Source organism: Patella vulgata, chromosome 5 (genome assembly GCF_932274485.2).
Source record: "Patella vulgata chromosome 5, xgPatVulg1.2, whole genome shotgun sequence".
NCBI lineage: Eukaryota > Metazoa > Mollusca > Gastropoda > Patellidae > Patella > Patella vulgata.
Window position 1 is genome coordinate 38,077,809 of NC_065883.2, and position 23,809 is coordinate 38,101,617.

The 23,809-nt window shown below is 35.5% G+C and overlaps 1 protein-coding gene across 1 annotated transcript in view; it reads left to right on the top strand.

Annotated features, from left to right (window-relative positions):
* Positions 1-23,809, top strand: part of LOC126820653 (unconventional myosin-Ib) — a 287,803-nt gene that overhangs the window by 83,810 nt on the left and 180,184 nt on the right. The window contains exons 13-15 of the mRNA XM_050548748.2: positions 6,695-6,762; positions 7,928-8,144; positions 18,805-18,954. Of these exons, the coding sequence (XP_050404705.1) occupies positions 6,695-6,762; positions 7,928-8,144; positions 18,805-18,954 (435 nt within the window). The remainder of the gene's footprint in view (positions 1-6,694; positions 6,763-7,927; positions 8,145-18,804; positions 18,955-23,809) is intronic.

Below are 23,809 nucleotides of genomic sequence, written 5' to 3' on the forward strand. Positions count from 1 at the left end.
CCCGTATATTCCGGACTTGTCCGAGGTTATTTTCCAAATGCCCAAAGTTGTCTGACCGGGAATATGCCCAATCGGACATCAAGACATGGTAAATAATATTCAAAATTCCAAAATTAATATAGTTTACTGAGTGTATAACTACCACTCGACCCGATTATCGTTGATAACACGCAGGATTCATTATGTAATTAATTGATCAACGTATTTATCGTGTTATACGCCAAACACCTACCTTGATTAACTAGTTAATCTGCCTTAATCCTTTATCGGACAATTCATCAATCCAATCCTGAACAGAAGTCATTGCTTCTCCTTTGTCGGGATATGTATCAATCCAATAACAGTGATTATAAACTTAAGTTACGTGATTGACCCATATCCTAATTGTACATAACACCCCAAATCAATAAGTATCCGATAACTCGTCTGCGATATCACTTCAGTGGAAGTGAGCGTTAAATAAAGCTATTTCACACACACACACATATCCGAAAAATACTAGACATTGCTAACTCTGTTTCTTATTGCACGCGATTACAGCACTCGGCAAACCTCGGCAGATTCCGTTACTCTACATCTAGCCTTGGCTGTATGACGGTAAGTGATATGTACCTGTGCCTGTACAATTGCGATGCGGCTCCAGTTTACTTATTAGGAAAACTTGCCGGTTTTAAAAAGAAGTTATAAATGTCGTTCGAAGCGTGTTCTGAATTTTCAGAGCAAAGTTGTCCTTGTTTGAAGAAAATCTGATAGACTTGAAAGAAAAACAGCTTCAGACTTTGAAATATTTGTATTAAAAAAATGGAATCTGCTCAGGTTTGCCGAGTGGCGGTTATAGTACGATAACTGAAATCTCGTGAGACGCGTGAAACTATGAAATGAATACGTGACAAATTTCACACGTCTAATGTCGAAGAAAAGATTTTATTTTGATGGCATATTCTCGGATTATATTTGGAATGGTGTTTATGTTTTTTTTAGAAATAAAGAAATAAATACGCTAGGCAATGTTGACAAATATGTCGATAGAAATAGTGTAAGTACTTAATTGTTTTTAGACAATAGCGCATGCTAAAATCGAATGCGAATATTTAGCAGATGGTGTCACTCACTCGATGAGGTAGAGCGACGTTTACTGCCAAATAAATTTCGGAATATCATTTTTTTACCCTCCGTATATAAGTCAAAATGGCGTATAAGACGAATTTGAATATTTTGTCGACACAGGATTTTTGTGTGTGGTCTAAAAACTGCCTTCTTAAATAATGATAAGAGTTCTGTCCCTTTAGTTTCGGTAAAAATGTCTGACAAGAAAAATTATGAAATCCCATCACTGGTGTGATTCCAAATTTAAAAGCCTCAATATAGTATAAATGGTCCAAAAAAGGCCACAATCTTTGAAAAAAGTCGAAAAATCGTTATATTTCTGATTTCTGAATAGGCTTCTATAATCCAGCATATGACTATGGTTCTGTAGGAAAGTTTGAGTAGGGAGAATTTTTTTGAAGAAACGTTTAGTGGGTGCTGAAGTAAGTATTTTGAACTTGGGTGGACACTCACCACGTGGTAGGTTATTCCACAATGACGTCATCACATATGGCCGCCGACATTATATCAATTTTATCCTACCCGCTCTAGTTTTCCGTCAATTTCTATGAAATGAAGGCCAGAAAGAAGCTGTTTATTTGAATTTATTTGAAGAGTATATTATTGGTAATTTTTTTTATTAATTTTCAAGAAAACACATACCACATTTTTAAGAGAAAACGTTTAAAAAGTTAAAAAATATAAGAAAATTAACACATTTACAGTGCTACAACAATAAGAATACTTTAATAACACTCAAAAAAGAAGTTTTGTCTTTTTATATAAAGAACTATCTGTGCATACTAATTAATGATGTCAAGCATAGTTACCACAATATGTGATGTCACAATACATAGTTACCACAAGATGTAGTATCTTCCGACTGTGAAGAAATACACTAAGCGGAATCTCTCACACGAATTCAAAATGAAATTAGCAAACATATACCTAGCGTCAATAAAACCTATATATATATATATATTTATATGTATCACGATAATAATTGTTACCTTTATAATAGAAGCATTTTAAGACCATTATTACCGTAACACACTAAAATATCGCAAACTGGGCACGCGGAATTCAAACCAGCTGTGGTGGCAAAATTTTTTTTTTTATTTCACAGAATCAAAGGATGAATAAACTACTGCAAAATTTCATAAGCCGCCTATGTTGTATTGTATTCAGGACGCCTATTTCACACAAAATATTATGTTATAATCAAGTGGACCTTCCATATAAACTTCTATCTGCATAATAAGTTTATGAAAATATGCATTTAACCAACATTTAGATATTATCTACCACCTGTAGCACTTTCCCCTCAAACTAACAATAAATTGTTTATTGGAATTTTCTATTAAACGGAAACATTCTTGTCGCTGTAAAATACTCGATCAATATACCAATTGTTAATTTATAAGATAATTTAAGGCATACACCATTTAACCCCATATCGTTCTGCATGAAAAGACAATAAATTGCTTTTTGGATAAAACGGACACATACTTTTCTTTCGTTATTGTAGCTGTAATGAGTGTAAAATAATATACAAATTATTATTTTATATGGCCTATTTCTACTGATGATTAAAGTAATCAAGTACTGCAGAAATTTGCAACACGTTTTAACTTCCCATCTTTCCCCTCCTTTTTTCAGGCCTCACAAAACTAGTTAATGTTCTTGCGTAATTTGGTGTCACCTTTTAATCATGAATTTATGTCGTTTTTGATGAATTGCTAAGGTTGCCGCAAATTAGATGTGCAGAAGCTAGAAAGACCAAGATAGACTCTATAAAGCACAATTTACAGTCAATTTTTCTAAAGAAATTTTGCGCCTATTTGAAGAGAACACCACCGGACCCTGCAGGTTCATCATTTCTGCCTGTTTATTGTCTACCTGTGGTTATTATCGGTCTAGATGATACCATGGACGGACCGGGGGCCCAAGGTCCATGGGTTCCGATGGGATTCTCTTCTCACAGGCGCAAAATTTCTTTGAAAAACTGACTGAAAATGATGCTTTCTATGATATGTCGTGATGTTTTCAGCCTATGCACAAATTCTATGTCTGACAATCTTATCGGAAATTAATTTTTGAACCCCGTATTGAACTCAGTAACTCTGACATCTTTATTTTTCAAGGGAGATCCAAATGAACAAAAATCGCCATATTGGATTCTATTTTCATAGTTTTAAATTTACCTCATCTGGACTATTCATAATTAGTTTTGTGGATAGAAATTGAACTCTGCACCCATTAAACCCTTAGCCTATAGGCTATAAGACATATTGTACATGTCATATCTAACGGAAGTAAAAAATTTAATGACAATTAATTAAAATTCCGACATTTGGGATTTCATTTGTCATCATGGATTCTTGAATTTTATTTTGGAGATCAAAATTGTACCCAACGACACTGAAAACCATATAAATGACATATCCAATAGGAAAAAATTTAGCTTTAAATTCAGAGACGTCGAAGACCTTATAGCTAAAAGTCATTTTGCGAAATAGTTGTCATGAAAATACATTTTTTTGAGGGGGTTTCTTTTGGTCCAATTCGTTATTTCAGCACATTTCGCCCCTTATCGGGGGGGTTGGATGGCTGAATGGTTAGCGTGCGCGCGATGTATCATAAAGTCTGTGATTGAGTTGACTGGCGTGGTTTCGAATCCCTGGTTGTACGTGACAAGGAGTAGGGTCGCCTGTCCAACCTCGTGGGTTTTCGACGGGTCCTCCTGTTTCCTCCCACTGCTCAAGACCCCTATGCATAAGCGAATTATTGAAATAAAATTAAACCATATGTTAGTCCCGAAATGACCTAGTTTGTGTCGAGTGGACGTTAAACCCCATTTCTCTCTCTCTCTCTCCCCATATTGAATGTTAATTACATCATTTTGCCATGGCCGAATTTGAGTATGATGTTGTCTGATATATGTATCGTTGAACCAAACTTTATTGGTTTCTTTTGCAATTCGTTTTGGGGTAAAACGCTATTCCTCCCATCCTACACACAAGGCCACAGATCCCGGGGGGGCTTTTCACTGGGGGGGGGGGGGGGTTCATATGCCTCGTCCACCCCAGAAAAATGCATCGATAAAATTTAAAAAGTCTTATTTTCAGCCCGGGAAATGTAGCCTATATTTCCGAACATGCCGATGTGCAATGCCCAGAAATGGTCTCAGATAGCATTTTGAGGCATCCTAATTTTAAAAAATCTTCCGGGGGAGGCACCAAGACCCCCGCTAAATGTGCACCTGTAGCGCATGTGGCGTATGCCTTCGCCCGCCGTACTCTGTCGGCGTCGCCCAAACCTTGAGTCCTATTTTCAGGCTCAGGATATTTCCCCTTGGTTCAAAAATGCCCGGTCTTTGGTGTAACCCAGATCTGAGAATGATCTCTTCATGACCTCAGCAGCTTATGCTCAGAGCTGGCCACTTGAGAAATTATTTATCACATTTTCATCCGTGACCGGCAATTTAGTAGCCTACCTATAACCCTATATTGCGAGGACTTCTTTGATTAATCATTTCATATCATCTGTGGTTTACTGTTTATATTTATAAAGTTTAATAATAAATATTTTTAACTTTTGTAATATAACCAGTCCACCTGCACTCTAAGCCCTCATAACTACTTTTTACCGTATTCGTATTGATTTATTCTTGGTACGTTCATCTCTGCAGAATGCTCAGAAATTGTCTCAGATAGCGTTTTCAGGCATCCTGCTTTCAAAATTTTCTGGGAGAGGACCCCCAGAACCCCGCAGAACATTTTTTTTTTAAATCAGAGAATAATTGTGACCTCTAGACCTGTAGCTAAAAACCTCTAGACCTGTAGCTAAAAATGTGATTTTTTGTACAATCAGGGGCCATGATTCAGGAAGTTATGATCCGATATGCGCGAATGTCAACAGAAACCAAGATCTTTGGGTTATAAACTTACATTTCAAGTTTCATCAAAATCAGAAGAAAACTGTGACCTCTAGAGAGTCCACAACCTTGATATACCATATTATTACGCTATTTAAGTACGAGGGGCGGCCTTTTTGTCTGTCAGTTTTGGTCCGATTTTTACGAAATTCGAACTCAACTATCCTTAGGGTGTAACGGTGATATATTCAAATGGTTTTTTATTTCATAGATATTAAAAGAAAACTATAGCAGGTAAGGTCAAATTGAAATAACGTCGGCGGCCATCTTTGATTACGTCATAGGGGAATAACCTACCACATGGTGAGTGTCCACCCAAGTCCAAAATACTGACTAAGCTACCTACTAAACATTTCTTCAAAGAAATTCTCCCTACTCAAACTTTCCTACAGAACCAAAGTCAGATCCAGGACTATCTAACTAGTCCTAAACAAGATGGAGTCAGACTACCAATTATTTGCTAAAATATCATTAAATATCTGATAATGGTCTTCTAATTTTCCTTTCTTTTAAAAACTGTCCATTGGATCTTTCTGAAACTTCTGGTACAGGAAGTTAAGTTCTCATACCACTTGCTAAATGTACCCCGACAATGATCTGTAAACTGGAAGTAGTCGAAAAAATATCTTGATATTTTGAAAAAAAAAACAATAAAAAATTGGTACTCTTGCGAAAATCGCAATTTCTCCGTCAGATGTCACTGAATCAAAACAACTATGGTGGCCAAGCATGATTCTCATGCTGAAAGAATGTTTCCATATCACCATCTCTGTTCTGGCAAGAAACGTACAATCTAGAGAAGAGTTGAACATCTTTCCTCATGTTTGACACCTTGATTCTGTTTTTTTTAGAAGATGACTTCCTAATGCCACTGTCAAGTAAGGTGAAATTGTTCTTTGAGATGTTGTCATAAAACTTTGAGGAGGATTCTGTCAACCGTTCTTCTACAAATGTTTTATGTTGCTTCCTTCCAGCTGCTTCTGCTTTACGCACATTGTCAGCAACATCCTCACTCAAAATCACCCTTGTATCCAATTTCAGAAGGTCATTTGTGTCGTCTGAGAAAGGGTTGCCTTGATCTAATATGGTTGAAAAATTCATTTGCCTGTAAAATTTTAACTAAATGAAATTAGGCCTGCCTCCTGATCATTTTATGTTTAGGATACTATAGGCCTCCTATGTACAAAATATGAGCCTTTCTGCCACCAAGTATCAATTCTGAAAAAAAATGTTACCAAGCCGTTCCACTAAAAGTATAGTTTGGTAGTTCGATGGATCGGCTATTGTATGACACTCTTCCTGTCTGATTCCTGAAAGCCGGTTCAGTGCTGCTTGCAGGTCTAGTTAAAATTGTTCCTAAAATATTTTTGTGAAATACCACTATTTTAAGTTAAGATAAAATTTTAACTTAAAATATTATTTTAGTGGATTTTATCTAATATGCTTAAAATCGTTTTGTGAAATGCATCTATCTCAAGTTAGGATGAAATTTTACTTTAAGATGATTTTAAGGAGCTTTAAGTTTTTGTGAAAGAGGGCCCAGGGGTTGTCAAGAGTTCGTAATTCAATCAATGTTTTTTTATAGACCAAATTTTAAGTAACCAACATCATAAAAGACTGTATATATTGATAATCCATATTATATATAAAATGTTATTTTATGATATTCAGCCAAATGATGATAAAAAGGCTCAGGTGTTGGACGTTGACCTTACTAGACATCAAGTACGATATCTTGGGTGAGTTACAGGAGAAAAATTTATATTGTAATTTTTATACGGCCACCCATTGTTAGGGCGGAAATATTGTTTACATACCAGTCTCAGCGTCATTAATTACGTTCACCACAATACAACCGCTTGTATGCTCAATTATGAGAAGGTTTGCAAGAAATTTAAGAATGAATTTGTGAGAGGACCAGGCAAAAATTAATAAAAAGTGCTGAAGTGGGGGTTGGAAGTTTTCGAAGAGCAAAGCAACTCAAGATGGTAATTTTGTTCGAAAGAAAGCCCAAATTTGCATGTAATTTTGACCCAACTTCACTGTTAGTTTACGCACAACTCTGGACACCCATATAGTTTTGTTTTTTGTCTTGAATGATGCATCAGATTGTCGACTTTCAGACAAACATCCGTTTGATACGATCATTACCCTATCGGCCATTTTTTTGTGATTTAAAAAATATGCCTTTTATTCTATTTTTATACGCACACATTGAGTTAATATCTGATTGACTTTAAATTTATACACAGTGTATAAGGTCATGAGACGAAGAAGCCTATTAATTTTCAACAATTTCTTATAATTACTGACAGAGATATGGCCCTTGATCACTTTGAAAAATCTTGTCAACGCTCTAGAGGCTAAAGTTAATATACGATTGACTTAAAATATATACGCAGTGTTTAAGGTCATGAGACGAAAAAGCCTATTGATTTTCAACGATTTCCAATAATTACTGCCACAGTTATTGCCCTTGATCACTTTGAAATATCTTGTAGATGCTCTAGATGCTAAAGTTAAAATCTGATTGACTTTGAATTTATACACAGTGTTTAAGGTCGTTTGAGACCATAACTTCCAGGATTATGGCCCCTGATTGTACGAAAAATCACTTTTTTTTTCTTTGCTTGTTCTCTATCCATCTCTTACAAAATGTGGGTGTATCTTACCAGGCAACTGCTGGTTCTGAAAACCCTTGCATTGCTACCTTAATACTTCAGTGGTTTACTATGATAACACACCTGTGGGATAATTTAGTTTTATGTTGTTTATTGTGTTATTGTTAATAGTTCCAAAAAAGAAAGAGAAATGGGTGCTTATTGGAATGAGGCATTTATTTTTTATGTTGTATGTATCACTATACATATTTATATTTATAGCATACTTTGTTTATGGTTCTAGTTTAATGGAGAATGTACGGGTAAAAAGAGCAGGTTATGCATTCAGACAATCTTATGAAATATTTTTGTATCGCTATAAGATGTTGGCTAAAGAAACCTGGCCATTATGGAAAGGTGAACCCAAAGATGGTGCTAAGACAATACTAGAAAGTCAGATGATACCAACAGAAGAATATGCTTTTGGCAAATCAAAAATATTTATTCGAAATCCGAAGACGGTAAAGAATTACATTTCATTTTCATACGCTCACATTGAAATGTGGTCATATATTGTTGTCGCCCCCGTCGGTCGGTCGGTCCGGCACTTCGGCATCCAATATGTGAGTCGCTCCCACAATATCAGTCGCTTGTCGCAAGACGTCATTTTGTGCTACGGGCACAAAAGCATTGTTAACAATGAATTTTGGTCAAATTGTCGATTTTGAGATTGAGGTTGGAACATCAAGAAATACAAAAGAACTTTGTTATTTGAGAAGGATTTTGACGATCTGAAAACTGGAAATGGTGTTTTGGGGGTATTTTATGAGCCTACCTGATTAAAAAGGCCCAAGAAATGACGTCTATTCTGTGAAAAAATCGACAAAAGTAATCCAATGTTTTGAAAACGCACGCGGTGCTTGATGCTAATCTCCATACGTCATTTGAAAGGTCATGAACTTAACTTTCCATATTTGGAGTAAACAAAGGCAAATTCTTTGTCAGTAATGAATCAGAGTCAGTTTAACAAGATCAACCGTAGACCTTTTCAATGCCACGAATGGCTGACCTCCCGATGATAATACGCGATTTCATTGGCTTAAAGCTCTTGCACGCGCTCGATGTGTAACATGGGCATGCGCAACGAGGATGTAAACACAGATTTGTTGACTTGCCAATCTGTCAAATTCATCTTTTGTTCAATAGTTTTATGAATGAAAATTTCGTCATTTCGTATTAATATTAACTAAAAAGTTTGAAAAATGTCATCCAAGTCTAGACCCGCTGCCCATGTTGCACGACTCCTGAATTCAGCCAAGCAAATCGGTATTTAAGACGCCGGAATGATGAATTTCTACACGGTACTAGTACTACTGACACTGTATAGTAGTGTATCGGCGATGGCGGGTTCGATTTTTCTAAAGTACTAAACCTTCTATTTGATATTTAACATAACTATTGAAAAACGAAATCTTTATGTTAGGCCTATATATGATATTTTATAGCTTAAATGATTGAGACTGTTATAACCCCGCTCAAAAGGTTCACGCCGTGAAAGAGCTTGTTTACGTCACGTGACTTCGCGCTCACTTTTCCACCTGACTCGACTGATTACCGTAAGAACTATCCCTGCTTCTGCTCAATTTCTATGCATCTTGACAAATTTCTTATACAGATACTTTGATTTTCCAAAGGAATCATTGATTTTCTTATTGAAATACATTTTAATAAAGCAGAAGTATAAATAATGCCAACTAGGACATGAGAGATCCAATAAGTCGGAAGTGTCATTCAATTGTCATGTGGTCAGTGAACCGAAAAAAATCGCTACTTCAAGTATTTGGCTAAATAAATGGATTCTTTTTGGCATAGTACGTATGTTCTATAGTTAAATTAGTATTCTTGGACTAATGTAGATGTATTTTCAAGGAGGTATACGCTCGAATGAGTAAACACGAGTTTGCACCGGTAAATATCAGATCATTCCCGTAGCTAATACTTAATAGTAATAATTAGTATACGGTACATGTCTAAGAAAAGAACCCTGTACATCCAAGTGAAAGTATTAATAAAAGGAAATGTTTAATGCCTTCTTATTTATTTTGCTAAACTGATTTAAATCTTTTTCTTAAAATTAGAATGAATTTGATTTGTCAGATACACTTATTCTTTGGTGCTATAAAATTTGAGGCTTATATTAAAAATAATTATGTGTCATACAATGTAACTGAAATGTAATTGACCATTACATGATTTTTGGAACATAATTAATTCTATTACTCATTACTTTTAAAATCTCCCATTATCATTACGGCCTTTACATTCCATTACCATCACCCCAGCCCTGGCATACAGCTTAATACGAAAGAAATTTTGCCAGGATGGCTTTCTCTTATATTGAATTCCAACTGCCAAGGGATCTTTTACCCGCACGCCTATGTGTACACAGGACCTCGGTTTTCCATCCCACCCAAACGGCTAGACAGTCCTTGTCAGTCCCTTCATCCTGCACTACTGAAAAGGAGAAACCCTGCCGGAAAACCCTGATGAACTTTCTAGGTCATCACCGGGATCGAGCCGCGACTTCCAGGCTAGCAAGCCAACGTCTTACTCACTTAGTCATCGTGGCTCCCATTATAAAATGGTGATATGTCAAGGCTTATACCATGTTGAAGATAGGCCTATACATTAAATTTTTCTATTAATGGGAGTGATACAGATTTTATGGTTAGTGTAGATTTTGATAGTTTTGTGTTAATTTGTGATGCAAGTAAATTACTTGATTGTAATTGTAGATTTCAAACATACTTCAAAAACATATTAGCCTTTGACGGTTTGATAAGATGGGTGCACCGATTGCAATCACCGTACTGGTTGTTCGAGGCTGAGCCTCAATTCACCGTTTTTAACTTAATTCATTAAATTGTCGAACAATTTTTACATGTATGTACTGAAAATCCGACCCATAAAATGGCATCGAGAGTTGAATATGGTCTGGTCATGTAAATAAATATTTTATTAATAGTTTTTATAACACTTAAGGCCTAAAAAAAGACTTGCAATAGGTAGATTTAACACTTCCATAATACATGTTCTAAAACAAGATTCACAATAAATGGGTTTTAGTTCACAACATGCTATGCTATTGGCTTTAAATCCAAAATAAAAGAAGCATGTTTGTAATAGACTGTTTTTCCCGGTTTGGCCTTTTTTCTAAAATGTGACAAAAGTTGGAACCACGCCTTGGGTGTTGTCTTTGGTTTATACTATCAGAAAATCATGGGTTTAGATATCCAAATTAAAGGTTGCTAAGGATTATTGAGTGAAATTTCTTCTGAAAATGTCCCAAAACTTTGAAGTCCGTTTTCTCATTTTGACGTTTTTCCCATTTCGAAACACCCACAAACTTCAAAATATCATAAAATTCTTATCCCTGGTCCTAATTTAAAAAGAGTTACATTTTTGGAAAGCTCAGACTGTACACTATGCAAATATGCTATCAACTCATTTTTCATAAAAATGACCAAGAGACTGGTTTTGTGGGAGCAGCTCACATATAGGCTGAAGTTAATATCCGATTGACTTTAAATTTATACACAGTGTTTAAGGTCATGAGACGAAGAAGCCTATTGATTTTCAGTGATTTTCGATAATTACTGCAAGAGTTATGGCCCTTGATCACTTCAAAAAATCTTGTGGACGCTCTAGAGGTCAAAGTTAATATCCGATTAACTTTAAATTTATACACAGTGTTTAAGGTCATGAGACGAAGAAGCCTATTGATTTTCAGTGATTTTCAATAATTACTGTCAGAGTTATGGCCCTTGATCACTTCAAAAAATCTTGTGGACGCTCTAGAGGTCAAAGTTAATATCCGATTCACTTTAAATTTATACACAGTGTTTAAGGTCATGAGACGAAGAAACCTATTGATTTTCAGCGATTTCCGATAATTACTGTCAGAGTTATGGCCCTTGATCACTTTGAAAAATCTTGTGGACGCTCTAGAGGCTAAAGTTAATATCCGATTGACTTTCATTTTTATACGCCCACATTGAAATGTGGTCATATATTGTTGTCGCCCCCGTCCGTCCGGCGGTCAGTTAATATCCGATTGACATGCCAATATTGAGACAGCAGCCAAAATCTTTTAGAGATAAACCTATATTTCAAGTTTCGTCAAAATCAGATAAGAATTGTGACCTGTAGAGTGTCCACAAACAATTGTGGACGGACGTCCGGATGGACAGGGGCGACGACAATATACGTCCACATGAAAATGTGGGCGTATAAAAAAACATATTATTATATCACCGTTAAACCCTAAGGACGGCTGAGTTTGAATTTCATGAAAATCGGCCCAAAATGGCTGCTGTTTGTTCTCAAATATCGTAAAAATATGGTATATCAAGGTTGTTGACACTATAGATGTCACAATTTTTTTCCGATTTTCTTGAAACTTGAAATGTAAAATTATAACCCAAAGATCTCGGTTCCTTTTGATATTCGCACATAACAGACCGTAACTTTCTGAATTATGGCCCCTGATTGTACGGAAAATCACGTTTTTATCTTGTGGACCCTATAGAGGTCATAATTTTTATCCGATTTAAAAAATCGTATTATTCTATCACCGTTACACCGTAAGGATGGCTGAGTTTGAATTTCGTGAAAATCAGCCCAAAACTGACAGATAAAATGGCCGCCCTTTCCTTCTCAATTAGCGTAAAAATATGGTATATCAAGGTTGTGGACCCTATAGAGGTCACAATTTTTATCCGATTTTGTTGAAACTTGAAATGTAAGTTTATAACCCAAAGATCTCCCGCATATCAGACCGTAACTTCCTGAATTATGGCCCTTGATTGTAGGAAAAATCACTTTCGTGTTAGCTTGTTCTCTATCCATCTCTCGAAAATGTGGGCGTATTCTGCCCGGCAGCCGCTGGTTTATTTTTTGATAGAAACTTGTCGCTTAAGTACCATCTGGCTATTAAACGATATAAAGCTTTAACTAATCGGAAAAAACACAATTGGTACATCGCATTTTCCGCACCCATTTTTCTGAATTTTGTCAAAGTTCGGATACATTTCTTGACTACTTCCGGTGATTCAATTGTTTTTATTTATGTTTAAGGGCTGGATTATACTCTCGACTTTATATTCCTGAAGTTTCATAAAAATCGTTGGAGCCGTTTTAGAGTTATTGAATTTTGACTAAAACTCGCCAAAATTGGACAAAATCAAACTCCGAATTTCAAAACAAAACTTATATCGCTGGAATCGGATTGATGTCAGCTATTCCAAAATGTAATCAGAATTTCAAAATTCTAAAAAATAAAAAAAATAAAAAATTTTGAACATTTTCCAATATTCACCGAAAAAATCAAAGCAACAAAGTTTTAAAATTCGACGCTTTTGAACTGCTATCTACTCAGAAATGTCTCCGGCTATCCAAAAATGTAAATATCAGAAAAATCGGTTGAGAATTAACAGAATTGTGTTCGATTTTCAATTTGCGTGCACGTTAAAGATTTGACGCATTTCTGGTATGCGCACAAATTTCGTTTTACATTTAAGCACTAACCACCACCCAGTTTTCCAAGAGAAAACCAAACTTCAGACCTCTATCTCTTATAGTTGCTGAGAAATAGGCTCCCCCCAAAAAAAATATATAATAAGGAAGAAGAATAATCTTAGTAATAACAATACGAAGGTGAAAGTCTAATAATAATTTTAGTAATCTCAATAGGCTTTCAGACAATCGTTTTCTATAGCGCTGAACATTCAGTCAGTCTGACTGCTCTGTGGTGCTTTGCAACGTAGATATGATTATAAAATTCAGTCAAATTACTTTATTTTCAACAAATTTGTTACCATTGTAATGTTTGACTAGAAATAGGAGTCAACTCTCTCTTCACTGTCTGCGAGAATGGTCGATCGTTTGATTGACAGGCGTTAACTCCACCTACATAATCTCCATTATCAAGTAACATTTTCAATGGCTGTGGTACAGTTAGCCTATTCGGTTTTGAGACGGGGTTGCAATTCAATTCGTATCACATTTATATTTACTACAAATTAAAAATAAGACTTTGAATATATAGATAAGAAGCGAAAGTTTGAAAGGAATGGACCAAATCAACGAGGCATAATTATAGCCGACTTCTTGTTAGCATGCATGTACTCTTGTACCGTAACTCGTAGGCCTACGTAACTCCCGAAGCAGACAAATTGAAATAGGAAACAGTGATCCAATGGGGCTGCAATTCAACTGGGGTGATGTTAGCTACGATGTTTATCAATTTCCATAACTTTTCTGTAAACGCAAGTGACAGAAGAGCGTATAATACCGGCATCCAAACTCTCATTTTAACCAGAACTAAACATAATATCAAGGCCGTATATATCGAACTTTCAATTAAATTGACTGACATGTGGCCTCGCTCAACAGCGGCCTTGCTTCGTACACTCTATTATTTAGTCTTGATCTAACAATTTCCGGTACTCTTACAAAACGTTTAAAGTAGCTAAGTCTCTAACTCAATATCATCCAAAATCTTCGACATTGAAAACACGATTTATTTGTCGTTTTAAATCAACATTGATGTTGTGATCTTACCGGGAAAAGAGGGCCTTCCGATATCCAATATTTAAGACAAAATAAACATTCTACAATTGGTACACAAATCGTGTACCATAATACGTTTCAGTGCTATTTGTAATAAGGGACTCGAAAAATGAGGCTAGGCATATTCCACAAGTCATGTCAAACGGCGACGCTATATCCTTATCTGGAGAGCATGTCCAATAAATACTATTGGCGTAAGTTGGAATAACCAGTCGCTAGAGATTGAAATTCGATTGAGAATACTGGCGTATTTCGCCGAACCTATCTGATTAGAAATTACAGTAAAAACAGAAACGATTGAATGTAAATCAATTTATATACATTCATATTACATTATTATATGCGTTGCAACCCATTTTTGTCAATTTCTTTGTCCCAAATATTAGCGATTTAGCTCCTTTAAATAAAGGTGTTCTAAAATCTCTTATTGCTATTTTGATCTTTTGTGTCAATAGATAGTATATTTATAGACTCATTTTTGTGAAAATCTCAATTTCGATCAAAATCAATATTTTCACTTATTTTGTCTCTAGTCCAAAATTAGATTTTGCGTATTCTGACTCACTTTGATATACACTGTCACATCTGTTACAGATATTCAAGAAAATAATCAATATAGAAATTAAATGAAAGCCGATAACATCACATAACCCAAAACTCAATTCACTACCCTTTCTCCACTAAACCCTTACACAATTTAGATCTACTACTAACATACTAGAGAATGTTTTAATTATTATCAACATCTTGATGATGATTATCCCAAAAAAAAAAATTCGAAAGTAGGTTACAGTGTTGTAAATGCTCCCATTACCAACAAAATAAAAAAAAACCTTTATGGACTGCTTGGACGACTTATCTGCTGTGGGCATATGTGTCGTTGTCAGGCAACCTATCTTTTCTTTTGATGAAAGGTATGGGGGGGGGGGGCAAGATGGTTCTATCGGCAATTATCCATTTTTTTGTCAATTTGTATACGCCCACATTTTCATGTAGATGTATCTTGCCGTCGCCCCTGTCCATCCGAACAATTGTTTGTGGACACTCTACAGGTCACAATTCTTATCTGATTTTGACGAAACTTCAAATATAGGTTTATCTCCAAAAGATCTCTGTTGCTTTCGATATTGGCATGTATCGGATCAAAACTGCATGGATTATGGTCCCTAATTGTACGAAAAATCACGTTTTTAGCTTGTGGACCCTCTAGTGGTCACAATTTTGAACCGATTTTGATAAAACTTGCGCAAATTGGATTGTACGAAAAATCGCGTTTTTAGCTTGTGGTCCCTCTGGAGGTCACAATTATTATCAGATTTAAAAAAACGTTCAAATATATCACTGATACACCGTAATGAAGGTTGAGTTATACATGAAAATCAAACAAAATTGCCGCCCCTTGTAAGCTAATATTGTTAAAATATGGTATATCAAGGTTGTGGACACTCTAGAGGTCACGATTTTAATCCAATTTTGATGAAACTTGGAATACATGTTTATAACCCAAAGATCTTGGTTGCTGTTGATATTCGCGCATATCAGATTGTAACTTTCTGAATTAATGCCCCAGATTGTACAAAATTGCCGCCCCTTGTAAGCTAATAGTGTTAAAATATGGTATATCAAGGTTGTGGACACTCTAGAGGTCACAATTTTAATCCGATTTTGATGAAACTTGGAATACATATTTATAACCCAAAGATCTTGGTTGCTGTCGATATTCACGCATATCAGATTGTAACTTTCTGAATTATGGCCCCAGATTGTACGAAAAATCGCATTTTTATATGCCCACATTTTCATGTGGACGTATATTGCCGTCGCCCCTGTCTGTCTCCCTAAGATCTCGCTCTGTTCCTTTCAATATTGGCATGTATCGGACCGTAACTTCATGGATTATGGCCCCTGATTGTATGAAAAATCGCGTTTTTAGCTTGTGGACCCTATAGAGGTCACAATTTTTATACGCCCACATTTTCATATGGACATATATTGTCGTCGCCCCCGTAGGTCACAATTATTATCCGATTTTGATGAAACTTGAAATATAGGTTTATCTCCAAAAGATCTAGGTTGTTTTCGATATTGGCACATATCAGACCTTAACTTCCTGAATTATGGTCCCCGATTGTACGGAAAATCGTGTTTTTAGCTTGTGGACCCTATAGAGGTTATAATTTTTTATCCGATTTTAAAAACCGTTAGAATATATCACCGTTACACACTAAGGATGGTTGAATTCGACTTTCTTAAAAATCTGACCCAACCTGACAGACAAAATGGCTGCCCCTCATACTCAAATAGCATAAAAATAAGGTATATGAATGTTGGAAACCCTCTAGAGGTCACATTTTTCTTCTGATTTTGATGAAACTTGAAATATAAGTTTATAACCCAAAGATCTCGGTTTCTTTCGATATTCGCACATATTGGACCGTAACTTCCTGAATTATGGCCCCTGATTGTACGAAAAATCACGTTTTTAGCTTGTGAACCCTATAGAGGTCATAATTTTTATCCGATTTAAAAAAACGTTTGAATATATCACTGTTACACCCTAAGGATGGTTGAGTTTGAATTTCATAAAAAAAAAGGACCAAAACTAACAGACAAAATGGCCGCCCCTGATACTCAAATATCGTAAAAATATGATATATCAAGGTTGTGGACCCCGTAGAGGTCACAATTTTTAGCCTATTTTGAAGAAACTTAAAGATACATTATGGGAGATAAGATAAAGAGATGGCAGTTCTCACTATAATAGTTTAAAACTAGATATTGTAAAGGTAATTTGCTGAAAATTTCAGTCAAATTGATCCACTATGAGTCGAGAAAGAAGCTGGTGAAATTTTTGCATAGTCTCGGTTATCATTACTAAAATCATTAATAAAAACCGCATAGTCTCGATTATCCACTTTTTCTGATTTAATTATCTTTGGGCGTTAGCGGCATATAGGAATCTAATCCAGCCTACATCGAAGGCTAGCCTTGACATCGAGAGTTTATTATGGTCTGGATAAGTTAATTAATGTCTAATTGATAATTTAGATAACATTTCAGGCCTAAAGAAAGACTTGTAATAAGCAGATTTTGCTCTTGCATAATGCATGTTTAAAATGCATGTTTATAACCCAAAGATCTTGGTTCCTGTCGATATACGCACATATCTGGTCGTACCTTCCTGAATTATGACCCTTGATATTACGAAAAATCGCTTTTTGTTATACGCCCACATAGAAATGTGGACGTATATTGCCGTCGGCCCCGTCCGTCTATCCTTTCGTCTGTCGGTCCGTCTGTCGGTCCGTCCGTCCGTCGGTCCGTCGGTCCGTCAGTCCGTCCATCGTCCACAATTTCTTGTGAACGCTCTAACACCAAAAGTTATCATCCAGTTGTTTTAAAATTGATATATGTTGTTTGCATTAGTGAGATGAAGAAGCCTATTTAATTACAATAATTTCCGTTTATTATGTCTAAGAGTTATGGCCCTTGTTTCACTTTGTTGAACCTTGTGAACGCTCTAACACCAAAAGTTATTCTATCTTTCTGAAATTTATATGCATTATTTAAATTAGTGAAACGAAGAAGCCTATTGAATTTCAGCAATTTCCGTTTATTACGTCTAGGGTTATGGCTCTTGTTTCACTTTATTGAACCTTGTGAATGCTGTAAACGCCGCAATTTATCACCCAATCTTTGTGAAATTTATATGCATGATTTAAATTAGTGAAACGAAGAAGCCTATTTAATTTCAATAATTTCTGTTCATTACGTCTAGAGTTGCGATCCTTGTTTCACTTTATTGAACATTGTGAACGCTCTAACATCAAAAGTTATCCGCTGATCTGTATAAAATTTGCATGTGTCAGTAAAGAGAAGAATCCTGTTGAATTTCAGCAATTTCCGTTTATTACTTCTAGAGTTATGGCCCTTGTCACACTTTGTTCAACCTTGTTAATGCTCGATTGATGAAAGTTATCCTCCAATATGTATGAAATTTATATGCATCATTTAAATTTGTGAAACAGAGGTCTATTGAATTTCAGCAATTTCCGTCAATTATTTCTAGAGTTATGGCGGTTGTTAACCTTGTGACAAAAGTGATCATCTATTCTGTATGAAATTTATATGCATTATTTAAATCAGTAAAACAAAAAAGCCTGTCAAATTTCAACAATTTCTGTAGATCACTTCCAGAGCTGAGACCCTTGTTTCAGTTTGTAGAACCTTGTGAACCCTCAAACGGCAAAAATTATAATCTGATCTGTATGGAACTGCCTTGTAAAGGCCCCCAATTACCTAGTACAAAGGAACAGATATGGGCAGATGTTTCGTTGCCTGGCAACCTATCTTTTAGCTTGTTCTCTATCCATCTCTTGAAAAATGTGGGCGTATCCCACCTGGCAGCTGCTGGTTTTTGCCTTATCAGTTATTAGTAAGATTGGAGAGGAGATGTATTTGTAGAAAGTAAAACATCGATTTGTAATTTCATGGCATAGTTATTTACTTGTCAGTCAGTATTGATATTGTTTAATATATATTTCTACTTAGTTATTTGATATGGAAGAAAGAAGAAGAGATAAAATGGAAGATTTAGCTATATTAGTACAGAAAATGTGGAAAGGTTGGAAACAAAAGACATTATATAGAAAAATGAGAACTAGTCAAGTAATTATATCAGCTAAATACAGAGGTTATTGGGTAAGGGTTTTCACACATTTCGAACAGGGATTATACTGTCCATCCCTCATTGCAATTTTCAAAATAAAACTGAAAGTGGTGTTCAAAAATTATATTGAGTATCAATCAGATAATCTGGAATGTGTTAATGAGTAATTCTAATCAATGGTTTCTGTTGAATGATAATTGCCGACAATTACGCCTGTCCAAAGATCACGGTTCCTTTCGATATTCGTGCATATCGGACCGTAAATTCCTGAATTATGGCCCCTGATTGTACGAAAAATCACAATTTTATTCCGATTTAAAAAAACGTTTGAATATATCACTGTTACACCTTAATGACGATTGAGTTCGAATTTTGTGAAATCGGACCAAAACTACCGGACAAAATGATTGTGGACCCTCTAAAGCTCACAATTTGGATCAGATTTTGATGAAACTTTAAATACATGTTTATAACCCAAAGATCTTGTGCATATCGGATCGTAACTTCCTGAATTATGGCCCTTGATTGTATGAAAAATCGTGTTTTAAGCTTGTGGTCCCTCTAGAGGTAACAATTTTTATCCAATTTAAAAAAACGTTTGAATATTTCACAGTTACACTCTAATGATGGTTGAGTTCAAATGTCGTGAAAATTGGACCAAAACTGCCGAACAAAATGGCCACCCCTCATATGCTAATAGTGTAAAAATATGGTATATCATGGTTTTCACCCGATTTTGATAAAACTTGAAATGCATGGTTATAACCCAAAGATCTTGATATTCGCACATATCAGATCATAAGTTCCTGTTATTATGGCCCTTGACTGTACAAAAAATCACATTTTTAGCTTGTGGTCCCTCTAGAGGTCAAAATTTTTAGCCAATTGAAAAAAACATTTGAATATTACACCATTACACCCTAATGATGACTGAGTTCGAAAATCGGGCCAAAATTGCTGGACAAAAATGTCTGTCCGCTGGTCTGTCCGGCTTGTGGACCCTCTAGAGGCTAAAGTTAATATCCGATTGACTTTAAATTTATACACAGTGTTTAAGGTCATGAGATGAAGAAGCCTATTGATTTTCAGCGATTTCCGATAATTACTGCCAGAGTTATGGCCCTTGATCACTTCAAAAAATCTTGTGGACGATCTAGAGGTCAAAGTTTATATCCGATTGACTTAAAATTTATACACAGTGTTTAAGGTCATGAGACGAAGAAGCCTACAGATTTTCAACGACTTCCGATAATTACTGCCAGAGTTATGGCTCTTGATCACTTCAAAAAATCTTGTGGACACTTTAGAGGTCAAAGTTAATATCTGATTGACTTTAAATTTATACAAAGTGTTTAAGGTCATGAGACGAACAATCCTGTTGATTTTCAGCGATTTCCAATAATTACTGCCAGAGTTATGACCCTTGATCACTTTGAAAAATCTTGTGGATGCTTTAGAGACCATAGTTATCATCTGATTGATTTTATATTTATACAAGTGTATTGATTTCAATGATTTTTATACACCCACATTTTCATGTGGACATATATTGTTGTCGCCCCTGTCCATCCTTCCACAATTGTTTGTGAACACTCTACAGGTCACAATTTTTATCCGATTTCAATGAAACTTGAAATATAGGTTTATCACCCTAAGATCTTGGTTTCTTTCGATATTGGCATGTATCGGACTGTAATTTCATGGATTATTGCCCCTGTACGAAAAATCATGTTTTTAGTTTGTGAACACTGTAGAGGTCATAATTTTTATCCGATTTGGTTTAAACTTGAAATGTATGTTTAAAACCCACAGATCTCGGTTCCTTTCGATATTTGCACATATCGGACCAGAACTTCCTGAATTATGGCCCCTGATTGTACGAAAAATCGCGTTTTTAGTTTGTGGATCCCATAGAGGTCACAATTTTTATCCGATTTGAAAAACTGTTTGAATATATCACCGTTACACCCTAAGGATGGTTGAGTCCAAATTTCGTAAAAATCGGACCGAAACTGACGGACAAAATGGCCGCTCCTCATTCGCAAATAGTGTCAAAATATTGTGTATCAGGGTTGTGGACCCTCTGGAGGTCAAAATTTTCATCTGATTTTGATGAAACTTGAAATGCATGTTTATAACCCACAGATCTCAGTTCCTTTCAATATTCGCGCATATCAGACAATAATTTTCAGAATTATTTTCTCCTGATTGTACGAAAAATCGCGTTTTTAGCTTGTGGACCCCATAGAGGTCACAATTTTCATCCGATTTAAAAAAAACATTTGAATATATCCCTGTAACACCCTAAGGATGGTTGAGTTTGAATTTCGTAAAAATCAGACCGAAACTGATGGACAAAATGGCTGCCCCTAGTTCGCAAATAGTGTCAAAATATTGTGTATCAGGGTTGTGGCCCCCCTGGAGGTCACAATTTTCATCTGATTTTGATGAAACTTGAAATGCATGTTTACACACAAATATCTTGGTTCCTTTCTATTTTCGTACATATTGATCGTAACTTCCTGAATTATGGCCCCTAATTGTACGAAAAATCACGTTTTTAGCCTGTTGCCCCTCTACAGGTCACAATTTTTATCCGATTTAGAAAATCTTTCGAATATATCACCGTTACACCGTAATTTCGCTGAGTTTCAATTTCATGAAAATCGGACCAAAACTGCCGCTGATTGTACAAAAAATCTTGTTTGTTTTTAGTTTGTTCTCTATCCATCTCTTGCGAAATGTGGGCGTATCCTCTGAATAATGTTGATATTTACATCAAAGCCAAAATGCACGAAAGTGAACGTAAGCATTTCTTTACTATGAAATTGACATTTCTATAGGGACTCGTATTTTGTAAACGTCACGGTACCTGAAAATAATAATAGACCTATCGTACACGCAAAATCTTATTTTAATTCACGTGTTAAATGAACACGCATACAACTGTGGCGGCTTCTTTGATGATTATCCAATCAACAATCTTAATCTCCTGACCACTAGCTGGTACGAAGGTGCTAATTAATTGATGAGATTAACTGAGTTAATCTCACTAAAGTTATATTATACACAATATACTTCTAATGTATAGATTCTTCTTCAGTATAACACTATCATGTGAATATTATGCCGTATGTGTTGTGGATGTTTTGTTACGAAAGGAGTGCATTTATTTTTCGTCATCAGCACCCTTGAATAAAACATATTAAACGACAAAATATAGCAAAAAAATTGCGGAAATAGTCGGATCAAATATTTACTACGATTTTTGTCTTCAGCACCCCTGAAAACCCATGGAAAGATATATTCAATGACAAAACAGCAGATAAATGGCCTGGTTGCTATGGGATTTTGTTTTGGAACATACCAAATCTTTGACTTGCTTTTTCTCAAAACTTACTTTTGTGAGTTGGGTAGCTTCTTATGGACACAGCTCAGTCAATTTTTGCCCAATTCAAATAAACTTGTACATCAAATTGAAGGTAATGAGTTGGAGATTGTGAAAATAACAATAACTCAATTTTCAAAATTTCCTCATTGTGACTCAGTATGCTGTGGGGGGTCACATTTATATAAAAACAGATTACAAAGTAGCTAAAAGGCTAAACTATACCTTCGATACATTGATGACATAACACCTATCAATGATAACGGAAATTTCAACGAATATAAAAATGAAATATATCCTCCTGAACTAATATTAAATAAAGAAAATTCTGGCACTATAAATGCATCTGTTCTTGACCTGGACATCAATATAATTAACAATAAATTTAATGTCGGTATTTTCGGCAAAACGGACAAATTTGGTTTTGAATAGTAAAAAACTGACAGACAAAATGGCAACCCCTCGTACTCGAATAGCGTAAAAATATGATATATCATGGTTGTGGACTCTATAGAGGTCACAATTTTCTTCTGATTTTGATGAAACTTGAAATGTAAGTTTATAACCCAAAGATCTCGGATACTGTCGATATTTGCACATGTTGGACCGTAACTTCCGGAATTATGGCCCCTGATTGTACGAAAAATCACGCTTTTAGCTTGTGGACCCTATAGAGGTCATAATTTTTATCCGATTTAAAAAAACATTTGAATATATCACCGTTACACCCTAAGGATGGTAGGACCAAAACTGACAGACAAAATGGCCTTCCCTCGTACTCAAATAGCTTAAAAATATGATATATCAAGGTTGTGGACTCTATAGAGTCACAATTTTCTTCTGATTTTGATGAAACTTGAAATGTAAGTTTATAACCCAAAGATCTCGGTTCCTTTCGATATCCGCACATATCTGACTGTAACTTCCTAAATTATGGCCCCTGATTGTAAGAAAAATCATGGAAATGTGGTCGTATATTGCTGTTGCCCCTGTCAGTCCGTCCGTCTGTCGGTCCGTCCGTCCATCATCCACAATTTCTTGTGAACACTCTACAGACTACATTTATCATCTGATTGTTTTCAAATTGATATATGTAGTTTGCTTTAGTGAAATGAAGAAACCTATATAATTTCAATAACTTCCATTAATTTCTTCTGGAGTTATGGCCTTTGTTTCACTTTGTTGCACCTTGTGAACGCTCTAACAACAAAAGTGATCAACTGATCTGTATGAAATTTATATGCATCATTTAAATTAGTAAAACAAAGAAGCCTTTTGAATTTCAGCAATTTCTGTTAATTACATCTAGAGTTATGGCCCTTGTTTCAATTTGTTGAATCTTGTGAACGCTCTAATGACAACAGTTATCATCCGATCTTTTTGAAATTGATATGCATCATTTAAATTAGTGAAACGAAGAAGCATATTGAATTTCAGCAATTTCTGTTAATTACGCCGTGAGTTATGGCCCTTGTTTCACTTTGTTGTTCCTTGTTGTG